The sequence below is a fragment of the Sinohyriopsis cumingii genome, chromosome 19 (genome assembly GCF_028554795.1).
Source record: "Sinohyriopsis cumingii isolate HCF-2022 chromosome 19, ASM2855479v2, whole genome shotgun sequence".
Lineage (NCBI taxonomy): Eukaryota > Metazoa > Mollusca > Bivalvia > Unionida > Unionidae > Sinohyriopsis > Sinohyriopsis cumingii.
Window position 1 is genome coordinate 31,997,492 of NC_142979.1, and position 12,438 is coordinate 32,009,929.

General features: G+C 34.0%; 1 protein-coding gene across 1 annotated transcript; it reads right to left on the reverse strand.

The window, feature by feature from the left end:
* Positions 1-1,250: 1,250 nt before the first annotated feature.
* LOC149775390 (large ribosomal subunit protein mL63-like) lies at positions 1,251-12,373 on the reverse strand. Its single transcript, XM_089944010.1, has 3 exons — positions 12,232-12,373; positions 4,457-4,568; positions 1,251-2,099 (listed from the first exon to the last, which is right to left on the reverse strand). Exons 1-3 carry the CDS (start codon positions 12,315-12,317, stop codon positions 1,950-1,952), a joined length of 348 nt encoding a protein of 115 aa, XP_089800136.1. The 5' UTR covers positions 12,318-12,373; the 3' UTR covers positions 1,251-1,949.
* Positions 12,374-12,438: the final 65 nt, after the last annotated feature.

The following is a 12,438-nucleotide window of genomic DNA, read 5'->3' on the forward strand; positions in this document are numbered from 1 at the left end:
ACCTAACTTACAAAATAAGCCGTTTTTTCCTCTTTCCGCTCTCAAAGCAAGAATCCGTTTACAATAAAAGTACTCAAGAAGACTTTAGTTGTTATTAGAGAGAGGAGAGATGCTGAAACTGCACTACTATATTCGATTATAAATAAACATCTCTACATAAACAATTCTTGTTTTCATTTTGAGATCCAATCAATGTCACAAGAACCACACAGCTATGCTGTGCTATTTACATATTAACTGAATGCAGAGCTTGTCCAGGTTGTTAGATGACAACAGATTTAGAGCAAGATTCAACAGAAGAGATCAAATTAGTGGGCTACCAATAGAAAAATGAGGTTGTGCACTGGGAAATGAAAATCTGTCAATGAGCTAACAAAGACATTATCCAAACAGCAGTGAATGTTGCAATGACATGCATTAACACACATCATTTATCATACTCACTGAAAGTTTTTTTAGAAAAATAGAGCTATTGTAGAATCAATTCACAATATTATTTTTATTAGAAAACATCAATTGGTGTCACAAATATTGTGTCAAAATGCATGAGTTATACTGTGGATCTTGGTGAGTTTTAGTAAAGAGTAATTGTTGATCATATTGGTTAAGGACTGAAGCCAAGAATTTTGTAATGAAGACATCTCCAAGTAAAAATAGTACAAGCACTTAAAAGATATCAAATCAGTGACTTTCGAGTTTGTGAAAGAAATTGACAAGATGTTTTATCTTTTATTTTTGTATTTCTATAATAAAACTATAAGACTAATTCACCAATGGTCTGTATTCTTCAATTTAGCATGAGCTTAGATATAATTTATGCTGGATTATATCAAGCATGTACATGTACTCAGCAAACAATACGTTGTTTGCATTATTGTACATCAGTATTTTTTTTAAAGCTGTCTGAAATGTGAACTTCTTGATTCAAACAAAAAAAACATCAAAATACTAAGGTTAACAAAAATAATAAATTAATGATATGGTCAGTGACCTTTCTGAGCAAATACAAGTGATTCTTTTATTTCTTAATCTCCTGTTTCTTCATTTGATGCCTCAGTTAAGAACTTACCTAAAGCTGGTCCCCATTTATATGACATATGCTTAGCAAAACAATACTTTGGTCATCAGACGTATCTAAAATGTATGTCTGTTATTTCTTGAATAGTTTGACATAGGAACCTCTCAAATTTTAACAAATCAAAATATGAAGTTAATAAATAATACAAAGATTATAAAAGAATAGAAAACACTAATTATATATGATTTTAATCTCCTATTCATTTTTGTGAAAAAAATGGAAATATTTCCAATCCTTGTTTGCAAAGTAAATCTTCTTAGAAGAACCTTTATGTATGAAAGTTGAAAGAATTTCATGACATATATGAAGTGCTAGGTGTGAAAAAATACATATTTAATTATTATCTTTATAGCTAGATAGTGCATGAAATATTACATGAAATACAGTATAAAAAAACAAAAATTAGAGTAGTATCATACCCATGTTTAAATTTCTCCTGTCATTTTTTTTAGTCAAATGCTGAGAACTACTTCTTAACAATACTTCCACCTTTTCTTAACTATTATTCCATGATAAAATGCAATGTTGTATGTTAGTGATAAGGAAAGAGAAATCAAAACACTGCCTTAAATGAAACAGGTTGTTTGTTTTTCTTATGAAGATGTTCTTCAGTCCCTCTTCAATCTGGAACAATAGTTTATTCTCAGGTACTACAATGGCTAGTCACATTTTCCCTAGTACTAAAATAGTCTTAGAACAATAAACTATCAAAAGGCTTCAGGATAACTTATCTTCTTAATAACTAAATCATTTGCACCAGTAGTTTAACTTCTCCTGTCCAGCAAAAAGTTCTGGCTTTCTCAAGAAATGATAGCCATGGAAAATATGCACCTATGCTGCAACACCTGTCCAAGTCATGATGTCAGATTTCTCATTCCCACTTCTTTGTGACATTCAGGTGTTCCAGCTGATCTGTGAAATACACATGTTTCAACCACCTGCTAGCATCCCTTGCTTCCTTAAACTCTCTGTGCTTCTGATGAATTATATTATGGTCCTTGATATATCTCATCTCTACTTCCTGAAATCAGAACTGAGCCTGTGAGTTGATAAAGTGTAATAGGATCACAGCTTTTATTTCTATCTCATTTAATTCTTCTTACAATCTGTATAATTTCCCTAGAGGCAAAATTAATGTCTGCTGTGTGCCACTTGCAAAATGTGCTTTGACGTGTTTATTACGACTCAAAAACTGTGACAAGAACAGTGTAACACTGTTTTTCATGGGTGACCCTACTTGCATCAGTGCAGTGAAAAGCCAAATCTGCATGAAAAAATGACGAGAAACAAAAACAAGACATCCCACATTTTTGAGTGCGGAGACTATGCTGCATTGACAAGGGAGGTAATAAAAACACTAACATTCCTGATACAGCTAGAAGACTGATACTTGTGCTTTGCTATCTGCTAATGCAAGGGAGACAACAATGACAGTATACTGGTTGAGAAGCCCTAGAATTGCCGCTATTTAATTCCAAACAAAAAAAAATATGTTTCCGGTTGCACTGGTTTTAAAATCAGGATAGGCAGGATGGTTTTCTTCTTTTTAAAACACACTGTATATATTTAATGTGACTTGTTTTGGATTATTTATTTTTACATTTGGGGAAAAAAGTGCTAGGGTCAGCAAGAGAAGCAGGATTGGCTGGCTGACAGGAAACACATTTTTTTCTTTGGCCTAATAGCAAGATTGTACACTTGTATGTTTATGTAATATCCTGTGGTCTGCTAATTAAATCAAGATAAAATATTGCATGAGATAAAGTGACCACATATACAAAATGAAGCTGATACACAGTGACAAGGCTCTCAACAGTTTTAGGATGTGGAATCCTGGACTCTTCACTTGTGGAACTTTGTCTATTTTTTATAGTCCCTATAATGAACTTGGGAGCGCCTCGCTTTCAAAAGGATAGAAAGGGAAATGAAAAAGCATATGCTCATTACATTTATACACATCAGAATTGAATTCTTAGCCATTATAAAAAAAAAAAAAATATTTTTCAGTATATAGTATGTTAAGTTTAAGCATCAAACATGTAAAAAAAAAATTTAAATTCCTATGGCAACACTATAAACAAAAATAAATCAATAAACTGCAACAATTAAATCATCAACAGTTAGTTTCAACCCCAAGTTTCAATCCAAAAAATTATCACTTAGAATGCTGTTTAGTTTTCTCTGCAAGTAAAATTGCATCGCCATTCTCACCAAAAAAACTTATATGCCTGAACACCAGGTATTATTACAATGTACCATATATAAAGGTCACTTACCATTATAGAATGAAACAAAGGAGGAGGAAAAAATATACCAAGCTGCATATATATCAAAAAACTAATTCAAAATAAAGGTTAATAAACTAATAAACTGTTAAATGCCTTAAGAGCTGGTCAAAAGGAATAAAGGTAGGATATAACATGGGCTCCATAGAAAAGATGACTTAATCTTGGTACATGCACAGTACCTAACTATATGTTGCTTGAGGCTGCAGATTTGATCTGCTGTCAACATGAATTCACACAAGCTTTAGGTCAAATGGAATTTTTGCCTATTTTAGTTTTCTTCCTTTGCTGATATTAGTGTCATTTTCATTACAAGTCCATTTCCCAAAAAGTGAAAACAGATTTTGCAAACTCATTCTTATGAGTCAACATACTTTTCTGCACTCTTTTGAAAAGTCTCTTGTGATAGTGAAGTGCCCAACAGAAATCACATGTATTTAAATAACAGTTATTATTTTTATGGGAGATCTGTGATTTGATGATAGTGTCCTATCAAACTCTGGGAAAATATGATTACTTTCATGATTTATATTCACATTTTCAACAGTATTACAACAAAATATTGCATTGTTTATTTGCAAATCAATCATTGGTGCTTACAAATATGGTTTCTTTGAAGTATGTCAGGGTAGCCTTCAGTGGGACAGTCCTTTCCACAAGATAATTGCAATAATAAGGATTAACTGTTAATTAGTTACACTGGCTACATGTCTGATTAAACAAGTCTAGCATTTAGCTATTCTGCAGATTGGCTGGAAAAAAATACGAAAAAAGGGAGTGCCCTGGGAAAATGAGGCATATCATGTGGATGCACTACAGAGAGAAACAGTGCGGTCACTGAGAATTTCACATGCATCTGACAAACAAACTCGAACCCCTGAGAACCTCGAGTGAAGTAAATTATGGTCTTGTTAAAAAAAACCAACACATTTTACAATGTCAGTACTAAATATATTGCTATATTAAAGCAACAGATCTGATATTTATGTATAGAGTGGACAGCTGTTTAATATTCCCACCTAAGATGCTCACATGTGATAAGCAACTTATCAGTAACAATAGTCCATAATTAACATATTAAAAAACATATTACCTTGCTTAGATAAGGTTTATCCAGGATATCAAGATTGTTCTCCTCCATTATCATCCATTTTACAGCAGATAGCTTCCAAAGTGGCTGAATTAGAGCAACCTTCTGATGTTTCCTAGAAACAAATAGTCATAAGTAACAAGGGTTACAATACCCATCTACAAAGTGGGGAGTCTATTTTGGGACAAGATTATGGGATTTAAGCTTAATCTTGACAGTATGAATGGCACATTATACCATGATGTAAAAATATTATTATACTTCTTTTATGTTAAATCCTCTTTCAGTGGTTAGATACCAGACCTTTGGTATCCAAAATATGAATTGACACCTTCCTTGTCTTAAAGGCAAGCCATCCCATAACTCTGGACATAGAAAAAAAAAAAAAAAACGAACTCAAAACCATTTTTCTTCCATCTGTCTCTAACCCACCAAATCAACATATGCCTTTCTCATCTCAAATACAAGCTATCAAAAGTTTGGTCATGGTCTGTGGCTTAAAACTGGCGCTAATTTGTGGAAATTATCCTTTTAACCATGACCTTTTCACCCCCAAATCAAAAGGCCTCTTTCTTGTCTCAACTGCAAGCCATCTACGGAGCTTAGTTATGGCATGAGGTACAAAACTTAAGAATTTTGTTTGAAAATGTTACTACAGTTTTCAGTCTGTAACCTCTGACCCCAAAATAATTATGTTTTTCCTGTCTCAAATACAAGATATACAAAAAGTTTTGTTCAAATAGGTAATAATACAAGACCCAAGATACTGTGCAAAAACCTTATAAAAGTAACTTGTCACCTTCAACAGCCATGAATACATGTAATTAGTAATTCATCAGTCTAAATGTGTTTTAAATGCCGGAAAGAAAACATTCTTTTTCCTTTATTTAAATGTGATTAGTTTGGTTTTCTTTTGTTGGATTTAACTCCATTTTTCAGCACATGACAGGCTATGCATGGAGGCAAGTTTATCTGGCAGAAGAAGAACCTCTGACCCAAAGAAATCTACTGGCAAGCTTTCTAACATACCATTGTTGACTGGGCCAAGACACAAACTTGCACTAACAGAAGAAAGAGTTCTAAGTGATCTGCACTCCTCCACCTGGGACCCCTTCTTCAAATGTGAACTTCTGGTTAGTTGCTATGTGGTTATATGTATAATGTTTTAAAATTATACAGCAAATTTTGAGGTCACTTACACAGATCACATATGGGATCTCAAAACACGATTTTTTTCAATCTCAGAAATCTATCTGCATTGTCTCTGAAACTGGATGTGTGTGATAACAAACTTTGCTTTTACTGCTCAAAGGATATTCAATAAATCAAGAATACTGACTCATACAAAATGTTTGGCACTCAAAGAACTGTTCTTTTGAAATATCCAGGCATTTACCTTTGACCATGTGTTGCTCCAGTCACTGCCATTTTAAAATGTGTAAATATGTCACTGCCAAATAATTTAAAGCCATCTAAAACTGTTCACATTGCAAAAACATAAATGATGTATACAAAAGCAATACTCGCATCAATAATCTGGTGGGGACCTAGTTTACAAAATAAACTGGGACTTGGGATATATTTTAGGATAAAATGCATCTTTGGAAATTGAAGACTGACAAGATGCTAATGTATCAAAATTATATTAACACATTTTGTTACAGTTAAATATGTCTGATCTCTGTTTCCAATGATACATTTTATTAAATTGTCTTAAATGAGGTTGCAAAGCTGTCAAGGATTTAAATATATGTGCAATTTCTATACAATTTGCTGCTTCAGTTGGTTAGTGTGTGAAACAATACACTTTTACTGTGTTTTAATATGATTCACAATACATAGCATACAATACAATATGTTATCAACACGTATTTCAACTTTAAAGTCTCTTCATCTTCATATGCTCTTTTAGTGGTAGGATAGTACAATTTTATGTGTTGATGCAATGGTTGTATTTCTAGCATGCTGATTATAGATAAACAAAGACCTGACATCTGTTTATATACCATTTTCATCCTTGATGAAAAAATAATTAAAAACTTCCAAACAGACCACATGTTAGGTGTCAGTGATTTATATTCAATCTTTCAGGCCATTTGGCACTGCATGAATGCTTTTAAAACATCACTAATTTCAAGTCTTCACTAAAACTTAAAAGATGTACATTGTTATCTTCAAAACTGAAGAAATAGTGCAAATTCTTCATGCAAGGAAAATCTTGCATAGTGTTATGTTATCTATACTCTTTTGTAATTCCTGCCACATGAATTAAATCAGAGGTCTCGCTAGGATTTTAAAACTAGGAGTCCAGGACTCCCATTTTGGTAAAAATAGAAGTCCCATCATCAAAAGTTGCAGTCCCTTCTTTCCTACAGAATCAACACAGACGTGAGTGCATCTATTTTTAGACAGAGAGGTTTTCATAATGTTGTTGTTGTTGTTGTTGTGGGGTTTAACGCCATTTTTCAGCACGATAGGCTATACATGGCGGCCAGTATTAATGGTGGAGGAAGAACCCGGAAAACTCCGGAAAGAACCACCGACCCACGAGAAGCTACTGGCAAGCTTTCTCACATGCCCACATTGGCTGAATCTTAGACTCGAACCGCCGCAGACAGAGGTGAGATGGCAGTGATCCGTAACGAAGAGCGCTTTAGACCACTCGGCCACTTGGGGCCCCGTTTTCATAATGTAATCACTCACTATAATATAGCTTCATTACAACAGTCCATTGACAGGATCACAAATTTATGGTTTATTTATTTGTATACGTACTTGTAGTAAATTTAGGCAAATAAATAGTATCTGATTTGCTGTTTTTCTCCGCATTTTCACAAATACATATCAAGCCAGAAAACAGCTTAGACCTTAAAGTGCATCTCGTGAATTCAACAACATAGCATTGTCCCATATGTTTCTGACATATACAATTTGCATTTTAAAGTTAAATCTTTAATAAAATAATACTTAGGCTTTGGTTTCAATGATTTGTATATTTTCTCTGAATATATTTGCCAGATGATTGAAGAAAACAGACAATCTAATAAACTGGTACATCCTAGACTTAGCAAAGTCCGCCATTATTTCCCGTTAGGCCTACTGGTTCACTTACAGTTTCAAACTAATTTTATGATGAAATAGTGTATAACAGGCAGTTAATATATATCCAGATCACAGATTTTGATCTTAAAACTCAAGTTTGTATGTTTTATCATCAAAGGATGTCATGCAGGAAATTGATAGTTACTACCTTACTCGGATAAGGGTTAATGGTCAATCAGCTATCAAAACATAATGCTTGTGAATGGGCAAGAGTTTGTTTGTCAACATAATCGATATAAAAACTAGGCCTAGCTACTGATGCCTTGATAAGGTGAGGGGCATTAAAAAAAAATATAGTATGGTTAGTCAATATACCTCTTAAATAATCACAAGGCAAAGTCATTTTGACTTTCCTAACAGAAGGTGACGTTTACATTTTAGGCGACTTGTCACCCACTAACGAATGGCATTTTGTCTCAACATGTCTTGATTCTGAAGTCATGCGCACTGCTTATTCCGCTACATTCAGAAATGAACACAATAACGAAAGCTAAAGTTGTTTATTTGATGTACTTTTATAAATGACCACATGTACATCTCTGGGTCATTCTGCCTCAGAATTCAATCACTGTAAATATCAGTACATTTTCCCGACCGGCTGCCAGTCAAAGCCTTTGAACGTGCCGCCCAGCTATTGCATCATGTTCTTTTTTATGTACTCTTATAATGGCAACATGTATGTACATCAAGGGGTCTTTCAGTCTGTCGTTGTAAATATCAGTACAGCTAATTGACAGGATCACAAATTTATGATTTATTTATTTGTATATGTACTTGTAGTAATTTTAGGCAAATAAACAAAACTTGCACATAAGTGGTTAATAAATGATTTAGAAAAGTAAAAGACCCCTTGATGTACATGCGTACGGAGGACTCCCGCCTCAGTGATTTTATGCGTCCCTGATCAAAAACTGGTGTCCAAATAGGCGTAATTAAGCGTTTCCGAGATCTCTGCCAATAATGACGCTTTTCTATGAAGTTATAATGTTTTTGGACAGACTTTACTTACCCTGTCTTTTCTCTAATAAATTCTAATTCTCGCAAAAGATATGGACCTATTTTCAAGTTTCGTTGGCTACATTTCAGTTGACATCAGGGTAAGTAACGTCTGACCAAAAACAACTTTACTTTGTAAGAAAGTGTCATTATTGGTTGCCAGTCATGTATAATAGTTCTGAAAATTTGACTTTCGTTATACTGTTAGTTGACATTAAAACACGCTACACAGTGCCGTTATTTAGGCAGTTAGACCCATCAACCACCCACCCCTGAACAGAAATATTGGGTGATGTGCCTTACATTGTAGGACTAGAGGGATACGGTACAAACAGGGATTTATGCAGAAACTATAGGTAACTGACTGGCTATCATGTATAGATATTCTTTCCCTTTCTGTCGCATTTTCTCCTGAGAACAAATTACAAACACCGTCCCTAAAAAAAAAGCCTAGCTTTCCCCACGGTGACTACGTATTCTATTGCAGGGATGGGCAAACTACAGCCCACGGGCCACATGCAGCCCGCCAAGAGCTTTCATGCGGCCCAGGAAGAAGTCATCATTTGCACTGACTCTGTTTATGTTACTATGTTTATCAAATAAATGTGCTTCTATTCAAGTTTAAGTTTTCAAATATTAACAACTGAAAATTACATAGATGTTATTTAGGAAAACCTTTTGTTTTTGCTATTTCAAATATTAATTATTTTACTTAATGAACTATGCTGCCCGCAACAAGGTGTAAATTTGTGTTTGCGGCACTTGCACTGGAAAATTTGCCAACCTCTGTTCCACAGATGCTCGACGCGAGCTTGATGTTAAGAAAAAAATAATAATCTAAAGGAAAAAAAATCATACAGAGTGACAAAAATACCTTAGATTACCCATATGACCCGTTCTGACATAGGACCCTCTCTATCATAATATATAAGAGAGAAGGTACGGAACTTCGAAATACTTCGCTTCACCCATGACCCTCAATTTCCTTCTGCTATTTCTGTCTTTAAAGGCACACGACCATACTATATGGCTTGTTTTACTTCTGAGATATTTTTCTATCCATCAAGCCATCATTGACTTTTCTGCGTTGTACCAAACTGAAGTTACAGGCTCTGAAACGTGCGATTTTTTTTAAGTTTTCCTTTGTGGACACTTCCGTGCTCATCCGAAAACTGGTGACAAGAGCGATATGGACAATGTTTTCAACTCTATGGTGCATCCCTTCTTGAATTACAGAACAGCGGTAGATGCAAAAGTAAGTTTTTTACTTACCATTAACTCGATTCAACTCTAGGAATCCTGTTCCATGCAAGTATTATACATTGTCTTCTTCACTGCACAACACATCGTATACATGCATCTCTATTTTCAAAATAGGCAGCACTAACGTCAACGCCGAAATACGATTGTCTCAAAAGGTTATTCTTATTATCATAGGAGCACGGAAGTGTCCACAAAGGAAAACTTCGCGAAAATTGCACGTTTCGCAGCCCGTAACTTCAGTTTGGTACAACACAGAAAAGTCAATGATGGCTTGATGGATACAAAAATATCTCAGAAATAAAACAAGCCATATAGTATGGTCACGTGCCTTTAAAGACAGAAACAGCAGAAGGAAATCGAGGGTCATGGGTGGAGGGAAGTATTTGAAAGTTCCGTACCTTCTCTCTTATGACTTATAGACAGTTCGGCCCAAGACAATTCGGCCCAACTTGGACCGAAAATAAGACAGTTCGGCCCAACTTAAAAGACAATTCGGCCCAACTTTGCGATAGTTGTATAAAGATATTTTTCTTCAAACAGCAATTAGATACTATGTAAGATGTGTGTGTGTGTGTGTGTGAGAGAGAGAGAGAACACAAACTAACATATATTGTGCTTTCTAATTAAAATACTTAACTACATTTATTTTTTATATGCTAAAAAATATTTGCATCTGCACAACGACATTCTCAATTTAAATAGTCTGGTCAAATTATTTATAATTGATTTATCAAATAATAATACTTAACAGATAATATTGTACAGAATACGCTTACATTTTTCTAAGAGGAGCGACACCGTACATGAGATATTATACTAATATATGTGATTTTAGGCTTCAGATTGTAACACTGCTTCATATATGAATGCCATATTGTCATGACCAAAAGGGAACCAAGAAAGCTGAGTGAAAACGATTACAGATTTAATGAACAGTCTTTTATCGTATGTATCTGATACATACGTTATATTTTTGGAGTGACTAAAAAGGCATACACATTGTAAACTTTCGTACTTATATTTTGAATCGGAAACTGTTATGATTAAAATGGTATTAATTTGACAACTTAAAATATTTTTGGTGTTTTGAATATTCATTATTATCAATTTAAATGAAATTTAAGATACGAGTCTTTTTCGTAATTCATAATAGCAAAATGCAATAATGTTCTGAATTAAATTTATGTGAAATTATCGCAAAATACCTAATTATGCAATTTTCAACCATTTTCCCGGTATCATTAATAAAATTCTCAAGCAAAATACATACGTTACAAGAGATCTTCTCGTATTTGAACGTATTTGTTATGATTTACAAATAATGTAAATCATAACAAATACATTCAAATACGAGAATATCTCTTGTAACGTATGTATTTTGCTTGAGAATTAAGATTTTGAGACCAAGTGGGCACGTGCCTAACAAAATCGACCTTCTTCCACAAGAGATATGATACATCTCATTATTGTCTACGTAACTCCCAAAGCATCACGTCCATCTCTACTATACTTCTTTTTATCATACGTCCTTTCTCCACAGTAATATTTGTCTTTGGGGCGGTTTTCCTAAAGATATCAGAAAGCTCCTAACCATTATAACTTCGGAAAACATTTATTTAGTTCACCAAATGTTTCAAATTTTATTCTCAACCTATTCTATTTTACAAACTAATTAAAATGAGAATGAATAATTAAGTTACCTAATGCAAGGATTTTGAACTATACGGTAAAAACATATTATATAAGAATTGTCAAAATATATGTTAAAAATAAATACTTGTTAAAACTATTTTCAGTTGTATTATAAAATTCGGCCGAATTGTCTTTCGAGTTGGGCCGAATTGTCTTTTAAGTTGGGCCGAATTGTCTTATTTTCGGTCCAAGTTGGGCCGAATTGTCTTGGGCCGAATTGTCCAATAGCCCTCTCTTATATATTATGATAGATAGGGTCCTATGTCAGAACGGGTCATGGGGGTAATCTAGGTTATTTTTGTCACTCTGTATAATTTTTTTCCTTTAGATTATTATTTTGTTCTTAACATCAAGCTCGCGTCGAGCACCTGTGCTCTGATCTATTGCCTGTTTGGGATACAATAAAGGGAGGCTACTCGTACTTGTATACAAACACTAATCGCTGCCGATGTATTTTTTTTCCCCCTTTTTCCTCTTTATGTGCAAATACGTTCAAGTTATTGTTGCTTTCACACCTCAAGACGCTGTCATATCTTTTTCTAAATGCAAGTGATAAATGATAAACACGAGCTTTCGAGGAAACTAAGAGCAGAGAAAACATTCAATATACAAGGGTACGAAACATGGGAGGTCGAAGATATTATGATGAAATTTTCATTCAGACATATAGGTCCTATTTTACAGCTCCAAAATGAAAAAAGTATTTAAAAAACTATATTCCATACCCCTCAGTAGTTAGTCCAGGTATCCTTTTCCTTTTCTTCCATGTTGTCTGAACAAAATCTACTAGCCGTCTGCTTGTAAGCCTCATGGTGTCTACGGTAGAGTGAAGAACAAGAAGAGTTACAACTTAAGAAAGTCCTTTAACTAAAATCTTGCATAATGCGGCATTTAATAATATAAAATGATTTAATTAATTGTTTCTCTTTTAA

Coding starts and splice junctions, on each gene's coding strand:
- LOC149775390 (XM_089944010.1), bottom strand. CDS start 12,317: ATGAGGCTTACAAGCAGACGGCTAGTAGATTTTGTTCAGACAACATGG. Junction 4,569..12,231: donor CCTGGACTAACTACTGAGGG/GTATGGAATATA, acceptor ATTTGTTTCTAG/GAAACATCAGAAGGTTGCTC. Junction 2,100..4,456: donor ATAAACCTTATCTAAGCAAG/GTAATATGTTTT, acceptor TTCTGATTTCAG/GAAGTAGAGATGAGATATAT.